General features: G+C 40.2%; 1 protein-coding gene across 1 annotated transcript in view; it reads right to left on the bottom strand.

The window, feature by feature from the left end:
- Nucleotides 1-15,349, bottom strand: part of LOC308137145 (3',5'-cyclic-AMP phosphodiesterase 4C-like) — a gene marked incomplete at both ends in the record, with an annotated part of 74,643 nt that extends 59,294 nt beyond the window's left edge. Inside the window, one exon of the mRNA XM_080505719.1 lies at nucleotides 15,147-15,349. Within this exon, the coding sequence (XP_080361845.1) occupies nucleotides 15,147-15,349 (203 nt within the window). The remainder of the gene's footprint in view (nucleotides 1-15,146) is intronic.
- Between the last annotated feature and the right edge of the window lie 1,311 nt (nucleotides 15,350-16,660).

Raw genomic sequence — 16,660 nt, 5'->3', positions numbered from 1 at the left:
GGAAACATTATTCCAAAATGAAAGGAAGCCATCTATGTGTAAACCTTAGGCAGTTCATTAATAGTGTTTGAAGCTGAAGGTCACAGTTTTCTATTCCTCCTGTGGACAAAACTGTATGGTTGTCACTAAAAGGTCAAAACATTGGGGGTCTTCCAGCAGTCAGAGAGCAAACTTTTTATTCCACAGACGATTTATCCCAGTAGAAATTTAAAAATGCATGACATTTGAGGTCCCAATGTGCTATTCTTCTCAAGCTGTCACCTTTTAAATCACCAGGAAAAGGTTTCTGCATTAATAGTAAAAAGCCCAAAAATGCCAACTCCTCTTCATGTTGCTTTGCTTTCAACTTATTGACTTTGAGATTGTTAGCAAATAATTGACCAACATTCAAACCTAATCTACATTCGTGCAGAATCACAAGCAACACAATATAATTGCTCATAAATTCAGGACATGAAAACCAAGTAATGTTTACTCAGTTAAGAAATCTATTTCAAGGGCACAAGTTTGTGCTTGTGAAGGTATAATGATAAATTAACAGTAAAGAAGATCTGCTTATCTAATCCAGCACCAACAACAGAAACTGGCAATGAATTAAATGATCTTTGAACCATAATCTCTGAGTCATTATAGAGAGAAAAATAATACTGTGTACTACAACATTCATGTAAAAAAAAAAACATCTCAAGCCTTTTCATGCTGTACACCGGGCAGACAGGTAAAACCAGCTCAATGTGAAGTGGTTCATCTCAGAGAGATTGTCTGTGCCAGCCACAGTGGCAGTGGAAATGATGACTGAACAGGGTAATCTGGGCCAGGATGCAAATCTGTGTCTGTCTTCAGAGATAAGATTCAAATGAAATCCTGCTGAATGAAAAACTGATGAATAGTACCACATTCAAAGGGACACTTTTGTGTATGTGTATTTTCTAGCATATCACTCAGTTATCCCCAGACTGTGATGTAGTGGTTAATGATAAGAAGGTCCTTTGTTTGAGAAACACAGCATTTTGACCTTTCTTTTTATTCGCCTATTTTATTATTCGCTGGCTTATTCGCTGACTTTACTTTTAATTTAAGGCAAACATATTGTCTTCTTTAGACCCAGTTGTCCCCGAGACAGCCTAAAAGGCATTGTGACATACATTTAATATTAAATGATTTCCATTAAACCAAACTAATAACATAAAAATATCTGAAAAAAACCAAGGGGTTTTGATTTTGCAGGACAGGAGCTTATCGAATGCCACAAACGCATTCAAATCTATCAAGTATCAAGTGAGTACATGTTGGAACAACTCATCCATAACAAGAAGCCTCACCACAGCACCATAGTGTGAATAATAATCAGCCCTAACCTCAACAACCAGCAACTTGCCATCCAGTTTTTTTTTTCTTCCTTTTTTCCACCACTCAACACACTTCTGGCACGGATGAATGGATGACACACGGCGTTTGTGATTTATAGAAATATGAGAAATTCACCGATAGGAAGGGAAAAAGCCTGCAACGTATATTGTATGTGTCTTTCATACACTGCAGCTTAGCATGAACATGTTATTTTGTACAAGCTTTATGTCTTCCCCAAGGTGACTGTCTGAGAGAGTGTGTGTGTGTGTGTGTGTGTGTGTGTGTGTGTGTGTGTGTGTGTGTGTGTGTGTGTGTGTGTGTGTGTGTGTGTGTGTGTGTGTGTGTGTGTGTGTGTGTGTGTGTGTGTGTGTGTCACCAGAAAAAAATGTGTTAACTTGAGAAAAGAAAAGCGGGAGACGCTTCAAGAAGCAAAAGGACACAACTCATGAACAGCCATCACCTTAAGGCTTCCTGAGAACCGTCCACACGGACGCAGGGTTGTAATGTTCAGAGGTTTGCCTGCCAGTCTGGCAGAACACTCAGGTTTAGCTGTCACTGTGTTTATGAAATGTCGAGAAATATGCAATTCAAAAACACAGACAAAAACTTTCGAGTCGTAATAATTGTCACCAAAACTTGCTGGTCTCGAATCAAATTCAACATATTTTACTCGCCGATACTAAAACTTTAAAGTGATGCCAAATATCACATTTGACATTATGACATTTCTTTATTGACAGTGGGGACGTTGACCTGCCTGCTGAGTTTGCAGATGTGTGGGACACGTTAAGGCTGACGACCAAGTGAAATGATGTTGTTAAAGTTCATGGATATTATGGATCAATTACAGGCTTTTTTTGTTTGCTTTTTAAGCCCTTGGAGTTATATTAATAAAAATAAATTAAAAATCAAAGATGTTATTAGTTGCTTGTGGAAATAAAATGTGGGTATGGGCATCAAATAATGTGAATGTAACTCAACATGTTTCATGTTGCTGTGAGGAGCGCTGAGCAACTTTAAGATAAATGATGTGCTCCTCTTCAGTAAACAGGGGTTGAGCAGAACACCAACAGAACTGTTCCACACAGCTGAGACTTAGGCCTTGTTTACACTTCAGGGAAATGCGACCCTTTCTGTAAGCCCATTTTAAAAGAGACTAAAAAACTTCAAACGTGTGTTGTGGTGGCATGAAGTTTCACAAACTTGGTCCCACAAAGGCAGACACTGTAGACCAAAAAAAACCCACTTCAAGTACTTCAGTTTGGGTTTTTTTTTAATTCACAAAAGCATTAGAGTAATGGCAATAATTTATTCTCCAACATCATCCCCGCTGCATATGACTGCCGATAAGCTTCTCGTCCTCTTTGTGTGTGCTCAGGACGCATTCATACATTAGGTCAGTATATAATCAGCTGAAATCCTCCTCACAGCAGCAGTTTTTAATTTACGCTGATCTTTTTTAGCATACAGATTTTGGTCTAATGTAGCTTTGATTCTGTTTGGAATAAATGAAAACACAAATTATTCCCTAATCAAATTTTAACAGTGCCCTGAGGCAAGAACCCTCAGTTTGATGGTTGTGAAAGGCAAATATCACAGACAGGCTGTGAACACAAAGTAGATCTTATCTGTAAAACAGGAATTTTCATGTCTCGAGAGGATTCTGAATTTTGATTAAGAAAAACTATTTATTATTGTAATACGTATTTCATTTTTGCTAATACTGTAGGAAATACTTGATAGTTGTTATAAACCATGACGAACCCTGAAGCAGACTCGTGCAAATGTTCAATGTTTTAGAGAGTTTATTAAAGTTCAGACCAGGGCAAAGGTATACCAAAAGTGAAGTCAGAAACACAAGCAAATGACCAGGAACATGAGTTATCGAAAACATGGCAAACACACCCGGGATGTCACGAGATTAAAGTACCATGACAATCTGGCACAGAAAGATGAGACAAGAGGATTTATACACACTGGGGAGGGGAAAAACATATTGACCAGAGTTAGAGGCACCGAGGCAGGGACGAGTGTGCAGCAACACTGACAGGACAGCTGAGTATCCAATATAAAACAGGAAAGGACAGAAACAGGTAAAAAAAAAAAAAAAAAAAGACAGAGACACAGAAGGATCCAGACAATATTGCTATGCGAAATAAAAAAAAATTAAAAAAATCTCCACATTATAAGTAATATACCCATTTTAATTTTTTTTTTACCAAAATGCTCGAAAAAAAATGCAACAAGACATTCGATGAGCCTGTTCAGTGCATCCTCCATGATGATTGACATGTTGCCACGTCAGCAGGCTCATAGCAGCCTGTTGTTTGCAAAAGCTACATCTGTAAGATGGCGAGGCCTTTCTTCTTTGAACAGAAGAGTGAATCCCATCCTGTTGTGCCTCAGTCTGACTAATCTGCACCATGATTCCCTCTAACTTGACTCAACACACCAACAGATCTGCAATGATGTGATGAATCAGACACATTATGCCCACCACCTACTGTTTGCTCCTGGAATGGACATGTGGCTCTTGATTTTCACATTACCGGTCAAACTAATGTAATTAAAGATATATTATCGCTGTGTGAAGTGTGAGGAGGCAGCAAGCATGGAGGGGGAGAAGGTGACTGTTGCCTATGACCAATCAGGTAGCCCTAAAATAGCTGCATTTAATTAAAATGTGCATGCAGCTCACAGCGCTAAATGCTGTTGTCGGTATAATAAAGTCGCTCTCCTTTTTGTTTTTGTACTTTTATTTGAGTGGGTTCAACTTTGTGGGAACTGACTGAATCATGTGACATTGAATCCTCGTCATTTAAATTTGACATTTTTGAAGTACTCCAAATGATTTCGAAGTCTTCACCAGTCAAAACACAACCTGCAGCCAGGATCAGTCAGAGCCCTAGTCATATTGAATGGTGCTGGCTGTGGTAATTGAAAATAGAGCCCATGTGACTATTATGGATCCAAACATTCAATAAATGAGCTGCATAAATATCATTAATCTGTTCATTACATTGGCTCATTACTAGATTATGCCCAACCCTTTAAAATTACTCTGGCTGGCTATTGTTATATTGTTTTGAACACATTTATTTTGTTAATTTGTTAATTCCTTTTAACCATTCTTTATTTTTACACTCCAACAGCCAAAAGCTCTCTCTTTAAGTTACCAGTATAGTAATCAGATCGCTGCATCAGACAACAAAGCACTATGTGAGAAGTGGCTAAGATCAGGAGTAGGCCGACTGATGTGATCCGTTCAAAAAATTACAAATTAAAAATTAAAAAAGAACCTTAACCCTAAGTCAGTTAAACACACCTCAAAGCAATAAGGGGCTTGTTGTTGAGCTTTTTTTTTTAACAAGCTTGATGATGATATCAACATTAGACTGAGTTGGAGAGACCTAAAACATAGTTTGTGAAAGCCTCAGCCACATTTCTTTCCTCTGGCAAATGATGACGGCTGAAATGTGATCGGTTAAAAGCTTTAACTTGAAACTACACGTCTGGTAGAAGCACATTGAGGGGAGAAGCTATGAGAGGAAGTGAACAGACCATGTGGAATTATTCAATTATTATTATTCAATTCATGGACAAAAAATCATTAACATCAATCTGTGACTCAGACACTTGTTTAGGCCTGCAGAGAAGGCCTTGCGGGCCCTGATGGCCCACGACTGACAGCCGCACATGAGGGCAAAAACATCCTTCACATTTCACCGAGTATTAAAAGTGATCTTGGATTAGATTAGAGCCTTCCACTTTCCCAGATCTTCATTACAGAAAGTAATCTCAAGAATGTGGAAGAACCTACAAATGTTTGAAGAGCAAGCCAAGTTTAATTAGTCAAATAGTACTTCAATATCCCTGTAATGCTCCCAGTTGTGTTTTTGCCTTATAGGCGACAGGCGTGGTGTCTTTTGGTGTGAAATGGGGCACAGAGAGTGCTGTAAGCCTCTCACTGTGAGGTGACATTCTTGACTGATGCTGTTTTAACTACTTCACTGTGACTGTAGGTTTTGTTTTCTGTCTTCTGTCACTGGGGAGATAAATACATTTGGCACAGATAGCATCTGCTCGCTCATTAATATTTTGTATTTTCTGTTTATTTGACAATTAGAGTTCATTGTAGCAGCCTGATTAAGAATCAGTCTGCTGTGTGTGAGCAGAATTTTTTTTCTATAATGTTGTTACTGGATGACTGCCTCGCATCGTTGTGCTAACATACGGTTTCAGCTCAGCTGACAGGGATCTGCATGATTTGATGAGAGAAAGAATAAAATTTGCAAATGTCATGCTCATTTTCATTCCCTGCTTGTCTGATAAGACCATTATCTGGTTGACATTGAGAAGTCTTCAGCTGTACCAAACTGTCCTATCAATGGGTGAAAAAAAGGACTTTCAGTTGATGACCATTTTTATAAAAACCCAAATCAAGTCCCCAATGGATAAAAACACACTGTAGGCTGTTGAAAAACATTACATGTGAATAGAATGTCACTATATTATAATGTCAAGGCCATTAACCAGGAGGAGTCTGTCCAAAATGATTTCTGTAGTGGTAGCACAATCTGTGGGATGGAGGAAATTCAGAGAGGCCATGAGAGGGACTTTCTGTTGGCCTCATTTATGTTCTGGGCCACCTTCTGGAGGCCCATGAGGGGTTGGAATGGTTTTCTCAAGCTGTGCTCAGTAAGAGAGGACATCCTCTGACCTTGAATGAGGATATCGCCCGGAATTGGCAGCAGCACTTTGAGAATCTCCTGACCCTGGGGGACATCACCAGAGTACTCAAACTCCGTGGTCACATGGTCTCAGAAGTGGATGAGATATGCCTGGAGCTGCTTTTGGTCCTGGATATTGTGGGGCAGTCTTGGTGGACGCGCTGTCGCCTTTGCAGTACTGCATGGACTTCAGTACAGTAACTTCAGACTGAGGTGATGGTCCCCCTTTTCAAAAGGGGACCGTAGAGTGTGTGCCAATTATCAGGGCATTACACTGCTCAGCCTTCCTGGGAAAGACATTGTGCAAGTAGGGAAAGGAGACTCCAGCTGTTAGTTGGACCTTATATACAGGAGAAACTATGTGGAATCTATCCAATAATAATGGACCAGCTCTTCACCCTCTTACAGAGGGGACATGGGGATTCGTCAATCCATGTGTTTTGTAGGGTTGAGGAAGGTCTGCAACCCTGTCCCTTAAGATTTATTTGGGAGATGATTCGGGAGTATAGAATACTGGAAGGGCTGCTGTGGACTATATGGTCTTTGTAGTTCCAGTGTGACAGCTGGGAGGTATACCTTGCATTAAACTGGACTTGTTAAACATGGGCACTGGATTCTGCCAAGGTTTCCCCTGCTCTTTATGATTTTCATAGATAGGGTGTAAGGGTCTGTTTACCGGTCGGTCTACATCCTCACACTCACCCTATGGTCATAAACTTTGGGTCATGACCAAAAGAATCACATCACAGACACAAGTGGGTGAAACTACTTTTCTCTGCAGAGTAGCAGTTGTCATTCTTCGTGATAGAGTGAAGAGTTCAGCCATTTGGGAATCACTCAAAGTCGAGTCTTGACTCCTCTGCTTGAGTGGAGGCATTTGATGTGGTTCAAGCATCTGATTGGTTTGCCCTCTGGTCTGAGAGGAGGCCCCAACATTGGCCCAGAATCTACTGGAGAGATTAAATCTCTGGTTTGGAGTAGCTTGAGGTCTCCCCAGGGGAGGTGGAGGACACTGCAGGGGAGATGTCTGAGCTTATTTGCTTTCTATTTTGCCACCGTGACCCCATATATGACTAAGAAGAAATGAAAATGGAGGATGTATGTATGTATGTATGTATGTATGTATGTATGTATGTATGTATGTATGTATGTATGTATGTATGTATGTATGTATGTATGTATGTATGTATGTATGTATGTATGTATGTATGTGTGGATGGATGTGTGGATGGATGTATGGATGTCTGTCATTTTCAGAAAATACAAATTTTCAGTGTTTTCAGTATAAGAGATTAGTGTTCTCACTCATTCGTTTGATTTTCAAAATACATCTGGGATTATAGAAGAAAATAGTCATGCAATATGCTATACATGACACTCAAATATGAGTACATCAGGGAGCTAAATCGGGATGGATTATCACGAGCCAACATTAAACATTTATTTTGTAATATGTATGAAGTGCTGCAATGACAAAAAATATGTGTCACTATCATGTAATCAAATGGGTCCAATTAAATTCCTTCCAATGCATACTTTGTCATTTAAATGTATCTGCCTTTGCTTCTGTCAAGGTTAGGGAATCAAATGCTAGATTGCACCATCAAGTGCGTGACAATGGGTCTCCACGGACATTTTCTATGTATTGGTCTGAGCACCATTAATTTCACACCTTTAATGATTTCTATTAATGCTCCAGGTCATGGAGACCTGCCATTTATTATTCTCTTGTTTGGGAGTGAAGGCGGTGGTAAATTTATCGCAAGAAAGCATCTGAGTTCAATTAAACATCACATCTTGACAAAAACAAACAAACAACTTTATCAAGGAGGCAGTTTCCAAGGAACCCCTGACCCGTCTCTGCCACAAGCGACTGCTCTGCCCAGCAAAGAAGAAATCACACTCCATCACCTCCAGCTGGAGTGCCAGAGAGCAGGAAGGGATCTGTTAAATGGGCAAGTATTTACCTCACGGCTATACATCCTGTTTGATACAGGGTTTTTTTTTGGTTATGTGTCAGCTCGAACTTCCATCAAAGAAACAGCAGAAAAAAGAAGAGATGGCCGAATGAAAGAAAATGGCTGCAAATTCATCACTTGGAACATAACGTGCCATCTACATATTTGTATTCACTTCCTGCTATATTAATTTGACTATAAAACATTTTCACGTCTGCAACTTTCAACGTTCAGCCTGATCAGAGAGTTTCTCCAACATTCACATCCATCCACCACTCATACATCACAAATATCCACAATTCCATTGTTTTTGTCAAATTTGGCATAAGCATTGCAGGCTGTAAAACTGGTGTCATAGTACTCCAGTTTGGATGTCAGCATTGGTAGTTTCAGTAATGAAACACAAACAGAACAATCACACCAGAGTTTGATCTAATCAAACCTGTCAAGCGTGAACTTACTTTTAGACGCCAGCAAACAACCAACCTTGTGCTTTTCAATGATTCTCGATTAATGGGAAAATAATTAAAGCTTGTCTGATTTGCATTTTAATTGCGTCGTTCTGTCAGTGGTGGCACATATGAAGCAAAGAGTCGGCTATGCACTCTTAAGAAAATATATTACATTTATTAGAAATTATAAGGCTGTTTGGAAAGGTTTAATATCCTACTAGTCTATTCTAGTCTTTCATTCTCCTCATATACTCTGGGAAAATCCTTGTATATAGTAGATACATTGTTTGTGGTATAGATTTTATATCCATAGATTATTCACAATGTACAAACACTATGACAAACAATGTAGTTAAAGTCCATGTGAAAAAACAATTACGTTGGTCTTCAGTTATCTCATCATTTACAGGTGAAATGTCCGTGCATAAAAAGCAATTGTCAAAAAGAAGTAGTTCCATTTCATTTCAAATGTATGATGACTCAACCTGATTATCCTGAGTCTATATATTTAATAAATAATAGTCACAACAGCTAAGCTCGTTCAGATATCAACACCAGGTGTGTAACAAGCATACAGAGGGATTGTAAACGTCAATACAATGTGGAAACCTAAAAGCAATAATGTATTCATTAAACCTGCTGAAAGAAGTGAAAAGGCAGAAACGTAGTCACATCTGAGTTGTCTTTTGCACAAGGACAGTCTCCAGCCTCCTGACTAATTGTTACTGGATTACAGCTCCAATGAAAAGAAAACTCGGCGAGTGAACAGAGTCTCCCTGGACACCTTGTGATTGTCTTTGGCTGACAGTTTGGAGGAGAGACAGTGGCTGCTTTGTGTTTCCTCTCTCAGCTTTTCAAAAAACACTGGAAAGATAATGAATCACTGTTGCTTCCACCGGACGCTCACGTTCACCTTTTGAAATCACCACTTTTTAAGCCTCTCCAAGAGAGTACTTCATGGCCTGGACTAACCACAAAAGCACTACAGGCTGTAAAATTAATCTCTTCGTGAGGCTGCTGAGTGGGGAAAAACAAACTTGAACCTTGAGTTTAAAATGCTGTGATGACTAGCTTTGGATAGCACTGTGTGTGGTTATCAAGATTAAAATATTCCCAAATTGCTGGATGAAGAACTACATAAATTCTAATTCCGTTTGAAACCTTCCAGCCTCCAACAAAAGGTATATTTTAGATTTCTAGGATGAAATCAGCATTGTTCCCTCAAGCAATTACAAGAAAAATAACTGTTTTGTGATGATAAAACCACAGGTCTGTCAGAAGACCCTCCATTTCAAACCAACTACCCTGTAGCAGTTGCAGTGTCGTTAAATAGTGTTGATTAAGTAATAAGTAACTTCATTGCATCATCCACTGACAACTGCAGGCAAGTTCATGCAGCACCCTCATCAATCCGTTCTCAGTGATGTTTGCAACCTGCCTGTGGCGACTCCTTTAAGCCATTATGCCTGGACAACATGACTCCCAAGCAACAGGTGCAATGTCTCCACCATTACACCATAAGGAGTGCTTCTGAAGCAGGCAATTCCTGTTTCAAGTTGACCAATTGGTGAGGATTTACAGTTTTCCTTTTCATCACTGTCTATTGTCTGCAGAGTGGAGCCACTTTGTAATGCATGACCAGAGTCCAGACCTATAACGGCACAGAAATATCCCATAGCTGAAAAGCCCCCATGCTGTCCAGTAAGAGATCTGACCTGCCTTCATCCATGGCAATAATTACTTTGAGTGCCCTCAAGGGAAAGAATAAGCCTCTATTTGCTAGGTAATTCTTATTGGGCTTGCAGAGAAACAGGCTTCAGTCTGAAATCCACACCTGAAAAACATTTCAGTCTGCAATGTGAATCTGGTCCATTGGTCTTGCCATCACAGTCTGTGACACTTATGACCTCGCCAGCATGCAACCAGAGTCAAAATCAACAGGCAGGGATGGAAGCACAGGAACTAAAATTGAAAATCTCAGGCAATTTGAGATGAGTTCCAAAACAAAGAAAGGCCAGTTGACAAATTTGACCGTTTTGTGCCCCTCACGTTTCCTCAATTTAATTATGACTGGATCCATTTTGACACTCGTTACCAGAACCAGACAGAGTACTACATTTGTTCTAATTCAGGATTTCACACATAAATCAACTTCTTATTTCACTATCTTTTACATTAACATAATATCAGCATAGAATGGCAGTGCTTAACTTATTTCAGAGGCTAGACTAAACTTGAATATCAATTGCTGGAAATTGAAGGCAGTGGTGAGCTACTCAACTATTGCACCAGCTTCGAACCGGGTCTCCCAGCTCCAGAAATATTTACAAAGGCCTTTCCTGGAGGAGGATATATTTCCTATCAGCACACAATACTCTGCTGGAAATACAATCTCTTGTAAAGACAATGAGTTCAAAGCATTGTACAAACATGTAATGCAAATGCAGTGGACATTGCATCTGCAAATAATTAAACCAAATGTCTACATGGTGGTCAGTGAATGTTCAGAGAGTAAGCTGTGCTAACAAGGCCTATGCTTTTGGTTTAATATTAGTCAAAGCGGTGACATCATAAATAAGACATTTCAGTCGCTTTTCCAACATTCAACTCTCGCCAGTTCGGAGCAGTACTTCTCGGAGCACACTGTCCTGATGAAGTTTTCATGAAAGTGGACTTTCATGTTCACCGGATGCTACCAGACATATTCTGGCATTGATGAGTCACTTAAAAAAATATATATATATCTTTAAATAATCCATTAGTTCATTTATGGGACAAATCACTGTGAGCTCATAACCGTTCAGGCTTTATTTGGACTTCATATATATTTTCAGCCCACCTGTGTTGCACATGATTTATATTTGAAAGTGTTCTGACTCATCCGGAATACATCAGGACGAAAAAAAACAACAACTGTAAAATAGATATTCATTCAGTGGTAAAAGCTGTGCCAGGGGTGCTGTCGTTGATGGCTATGAAGCCGGCTGAGTCATTGCTCCTACTCCTACCTTCAGCTCAACCCATTTGCTGTCCCTCCGTCACCATTCAGTCGTGGTATGCTGGCGCAGACAGCATTCACACTGACTGGAGTCCAAGCAGTCAAGAAATAGCAGAAGTGATTCAGTGAACAGCCTTGGTTCTAGTGGCAGCAGTTTGCAACAACCTGTCAACTAGTGTATTCACCCCACAATGAATTTACCACACCAATTCACACCCTATATATATTCTTAATGTGTTTTCTCACATAGAAACACACTGATACACTTTCGGGAACTATCAAGATGCTTCATCATCTCTTTTGATTGTACAGTTATTTGTAACTTCACATAAATGCTTTGCTTCAGGAGGACCTTTTAAGTATGATGCCTGAAACAATGTTGACCCTCAATCAACTTACAAAGATTTTATTCAAATTGGAACTCAAAGAAACACAAGCACAAGCATTTCAACAGAGCTGAACACTTGATTTTTTTTTTTTCGTGCCAGATCTATTAATTCATTGAGATTGGAAAAAATCCACTTGTGAAGACATGAAAATATGTGACATGTAGCCTTATAAGGACAAATCAGTTGCAGGAAAGAACAATACCACAGTGGCCATTCACTGTTGGTTGAACTGTCCTGGGAGCTCTATATACACCCCTAACAGCAGGAGGACTCCCCCAGCTGCCCGTTTTACTCTCTCTAAACATTTTGTTTTGCGATTATCTTCATGGTGCACTCCCGAGGGACTAAAATGTGGCACTTGAGCTGAAGTGTGGAAAAACGCTGTAAGGTGAGGCGAGCCGTGGTACTGTTGTTGACAGTGAGCAACGGCTGGGGAGCGAAGCTGAGCTGGCAGAGGGTTTCATGCCTGTTCAGCTCTGCTACAGCATATCACACAAATGTTTTATGGTCTTTTCGTTTGAGCTTCTTTTTTTTTCCGTCCTTATTGTAGGAATCAGTTTCCACCTGTGGCAGGTTCACTCCGTGTTACATTCGTGCTCCGATGCAACATGAGAGAGTCGAGAAGAAATTGTGTTTAATTGGAAACAACCTGACTTAAAGTCCAAACTGGCCAGACACTAAATCTCTATGCAGAAAATTAAATAATGTACCACAAAATTAGTTTCACCAAACCAAATGTGACTGTAATGCAATTTGGTGTTTACCTAGTCTTTCCTTATTTTCCTCGGCTTATTAAAACAAAGTCTCTGGACTCTTGTCATAAACTAACATCTGTAAGATAACATGAAAAAGAGTACACTAGTCATCAATGTCTCCCCTGACAGTCTCCGTGTACCAACAAAGCAAGCCTTTCATTCGTCTGATTGATGAAGTTTTCAGAGCAGTTCACTGTAAACTAAACCACCCCTCGCATCTCCCCCACCATTCTTCAAAATGCGCAAAGCAGAACACAACAAGCAGAACACAGAGCAGGTAGGCAGGCTCACCAAGAGACACCCACTCAATCACACATAATTATTTCACAGGCTCTTAAATCTTGGGCACCTCCAAGTACCATAATGATGAAGAAATCAGTGTTTGTTTACATTTTCTTATATACTTGGAGTTCAGCAAATTAGTCAGTAATTGCACTGTTTTAGCTTAAATGAAGTCATTGCAAGAAATTGTCCAACTGAATGTTTTCTATAGGAATAACAACATATACTCCAATAACAAGGCGCCTGCATTAAGTCAGAAGCATTATAGAATGCCAAAGTTATATCAGTCTGAGCTCTGATAAAGCTGTTGAGATAAACATATCAGGAATGAAATGTCCTCAGGGATGCAGTTTATTCAGTCCAGTTTATGTAAACATTTCCTCAACATCATCCACTGAGAAATAAATGGACTGTGGGCAATCTGAATGTGGCAACACTGCAAATCAATGGCTGTTCAACACCACAGACGCTAATGCAGGAGCCTCAATGAAAACTCTGCTGTGGAGACGAGTACTCAACAGACATACTGAACCCCGCTTCAGGCTGTGGTCAATATCCCCCCAAAAAACTACACAACAGGAAGAAAAAAAACAAAAACGTTTGAAATAAGATAAATAATGCAAGAAAAATATAGGAACAGATTTTGAGATTGCGACATGAGAGAGAAAACAATTCATATGATGGTATCACCATTCTCACACATCTATTTAATCTACTCCACATCAAGATGCAAACTAGTATTATTAAGATGGGGCATATGCTAAGGATGGAGGTCCCGACCTGAGGTCCGATACCACGGCCAGATATCCAAGAAATTAGAGTACACCTTAAAAACTGTGGTTCGATTTCATGTTTAAGACTTATTCGTTTGCATGCTTGTGAGAGTGGGTGTGCACACAAGTGTTTGACTTTATTGTGATGCTTTGGCAAATTAAAGATTGTGCAGGGGTCTGCAGCCTTTCTTGAAGGCAATCTCAGGGATTCAGAAGGAAATGGGTTATGAATCACCGCATTTTCTTTCATCTGTTTTATTAAGCTGTTACAGTTTGGCCCGTTGCATCTAGAAAACTAACTCACAAGAAACAAGACAGAGGTTTGAACATTTAAGATGTTAATGAAAGAATTGTATTATTAAAGCAGAATGATATATTTAATGGAGCCTGCAGGACTCAGAATTAATTTCATGATCAAGGCAATTCAAAAATGAATAACATTGCACTTTGTGATTCATCAGGGCCTGAAAATCATCATCTGTTAACATCAGCAAGGCAACACATGCCGGTGGCAAACAACACAGTAAAAGAAGCCTTTCTCCTCCCACATCAAAGACTGATGGCTTCAGAAAACATTGACTACCTATAAAAACTATGCGCACGTATACAGTTATTGGTCTCAGTCTATGTTTGGTGTAAGAATAACACAGCAGTGAAGACGGGAGAGATTGGGTTCCATATAAATATTGCAGATTAATGTGAAGAAGGACATGGACATTAGACTAGTATGGGGTTATATTTGTGCCAAAATTCTGAGCAAGCAATGGGAAACTTTGGGCGCAGAAAAATAAACTGTGCACAAATAGCATTTTGATGAAACATTTAAATTGCACAAAGAAAAAAAACGTAAGGTTGCTCGATCAAAAACAATTTCTGTGCTCAGTTTCTCTCCACGCCCGAGCACAGGTTCTTCCTCTGTGCTTAGGCAGACAGCATCTCGTTAACAGCAGGTTAAAACTGTTGGCCGAACAGCCTCGGTAGCATATGGAGTTAGTAATTAATGACAGAATCACCACCCACACGTTATTCAAATATATTTTGAAAGATAAATAATGTTTTTATGCGATTTTTGGATCATTCGACTTTATTTTATTTTTGCATCACAATATAAAAGCTAGACTATTGGTCGCACTAAAAATGTGACCAAAAAAAGGCATTTTCGGGCTGCATCACGCGTTCAATTATTCTAAAATCAAACAACTAAAAAGTTACTGACTACTGACTATTGATTAAGATGCTCCATATTTGTCTAAATACTCATCGTGGTATTAGTTGTCATAAGTCATCATATCGATAAAGGAACAAATAGAGCGCACTGACATGAGGTTATTGGACTCGTATAGGGTCCTCAGGTCAAGTTTTGGACTTTTTCCATCACGCGCTGTGGCGCCCAGGAAAGCACGTCTGCGCGTTTAGTCGCGGCCACCTGACAGGGGGGACAGAGGGCTGCATGGGTTACCGTTTCTGCGAAGATGGCCAGGACATGCGGGGCTTCCTCAGGCCGGGTCGCAGCTTCTCCAGAGTGCGGTTGCGGCACAGGTAGCGCTCGTTGTCCGAGTTGAAGCGCTGTTTGATCCGTATGTGCGTCCTGGGCTGCCGCCACAGATGTTTGGGCGGCTTGGGGAGCCCCGCTCGCTCTCTGCCCACCGCGGCGCAGTCCATCTTCTACTTTTATTGATCAAACTCACTTCTTAATGATACAGTTGTGAATTGAAGCGGCCTCAACAGCAGCAACAATAATAGGGAGGCTGAGAGACAGCGAACAGCAGTGCGCGCGATGTGCGAGTCAAAGCGTTAAAGCGCAGAGAGCGGAGCGCGCGGCGGCATGATCAGGAGCTGCTGTCCACGAGAGGAGTGCTGAAACCGCACAGCGCCTCTCAGTACATCTCTCTCTCTCTCTCTCTCTCTCTCTCTCTCTCTCTCTCTCTCTCTCTCTCTCTCTCCACCTCTCTCTCTCTCTCTCTCCACCCATCTCTCTCTCTCCACCCATCTCTCTCTCTCCACCTCTCTCTCTCTCTCTCCACCTCTCTCGCTCTCGCTCTCTGTCTCCATCTGTTTCCCCTTTTTTCTAACCAACACAGGCTGCCAATCAGCACCATGACACACACCACTGTACCATCTTTACTCCTGCAGCAGAGCAAAGCGGCTTGTTGATTGAAGTCAATTCAAACCCACTTTATAGTTGATCATCTGTCTTTTAGCTCAGTTTCTCAGAACTGCAAAACCAGAAACTGCCCACTGTGTTCAACCTCCTACCTACAGGCAATAAAAAAAAAAAAAATTGTACACACAAGTCAAACAACGGTCTATTACTTTAAGTGCACCTGCACTGGCCTTAGAGTGCCCAACTGCTAAGGATATCTAAAGAGGAGAATAAAAACTCTTAATATACTTTGTACCATCAACGTGCAGGATTGTAATTCATCTTAGTGACTAAACTAAAATAACATGAGCCACAAACAAATAACACATTAAATGTTAAAAGTTCAAATTGCTTTAAATGGTACACGAGAATTATCTTAAGGCATAAAGAATTGACAAAATCATAAGGAAACTACAACGGACATGCAGCAGGGCGGATAACTTCACAAACGCACACATTTGCTAGTGGAACCGAGTTAACGTCAATAGCACGTTAGCATGTCATCATATCAATACTAACTGGAAACAGACACGTATGATGTGAATCTTCACACTGAAAACGTTAAAACTTCATATTCAGAGGATGAGAGGAGATACAAATGCCACAGAAAAAAAGAAGCTCCACAAATGTGTCTCTATGACCTTTCTCTGGTTGGCCTCTGCTTGTTACGATTACCAGACACTGTGTGTTTGGAAAGGTGCTGCCTTCACTGTCAGTCAAATTTTCAGTTGTTCTAACAGCTGTTTCCTTTGTGCATGCTCCTGAATAGCAGGAAAGAGGATGTTTATGGTACTAAAAAAAAACAAACAAACATTTCAGACACATCATTG

Source organism: Blennius ocellaris, assembly GCF_963422515.1.
Source record: "Blennius ocellaris genome assembly, chromosome: 12".
In the NCBI taxonomy this organism is placed as follows: Eukaryota; Metazoa; Chordata; class Actinopteri; order Blenniiformes; family Blenniidae; genus Blennius; species Blennius ocellaris.
The sequence above is the reverse complement of the archived record's forward strand: the minus strand, read 5'-3'. Positions and strand labels throughout refer to the sequence as shown.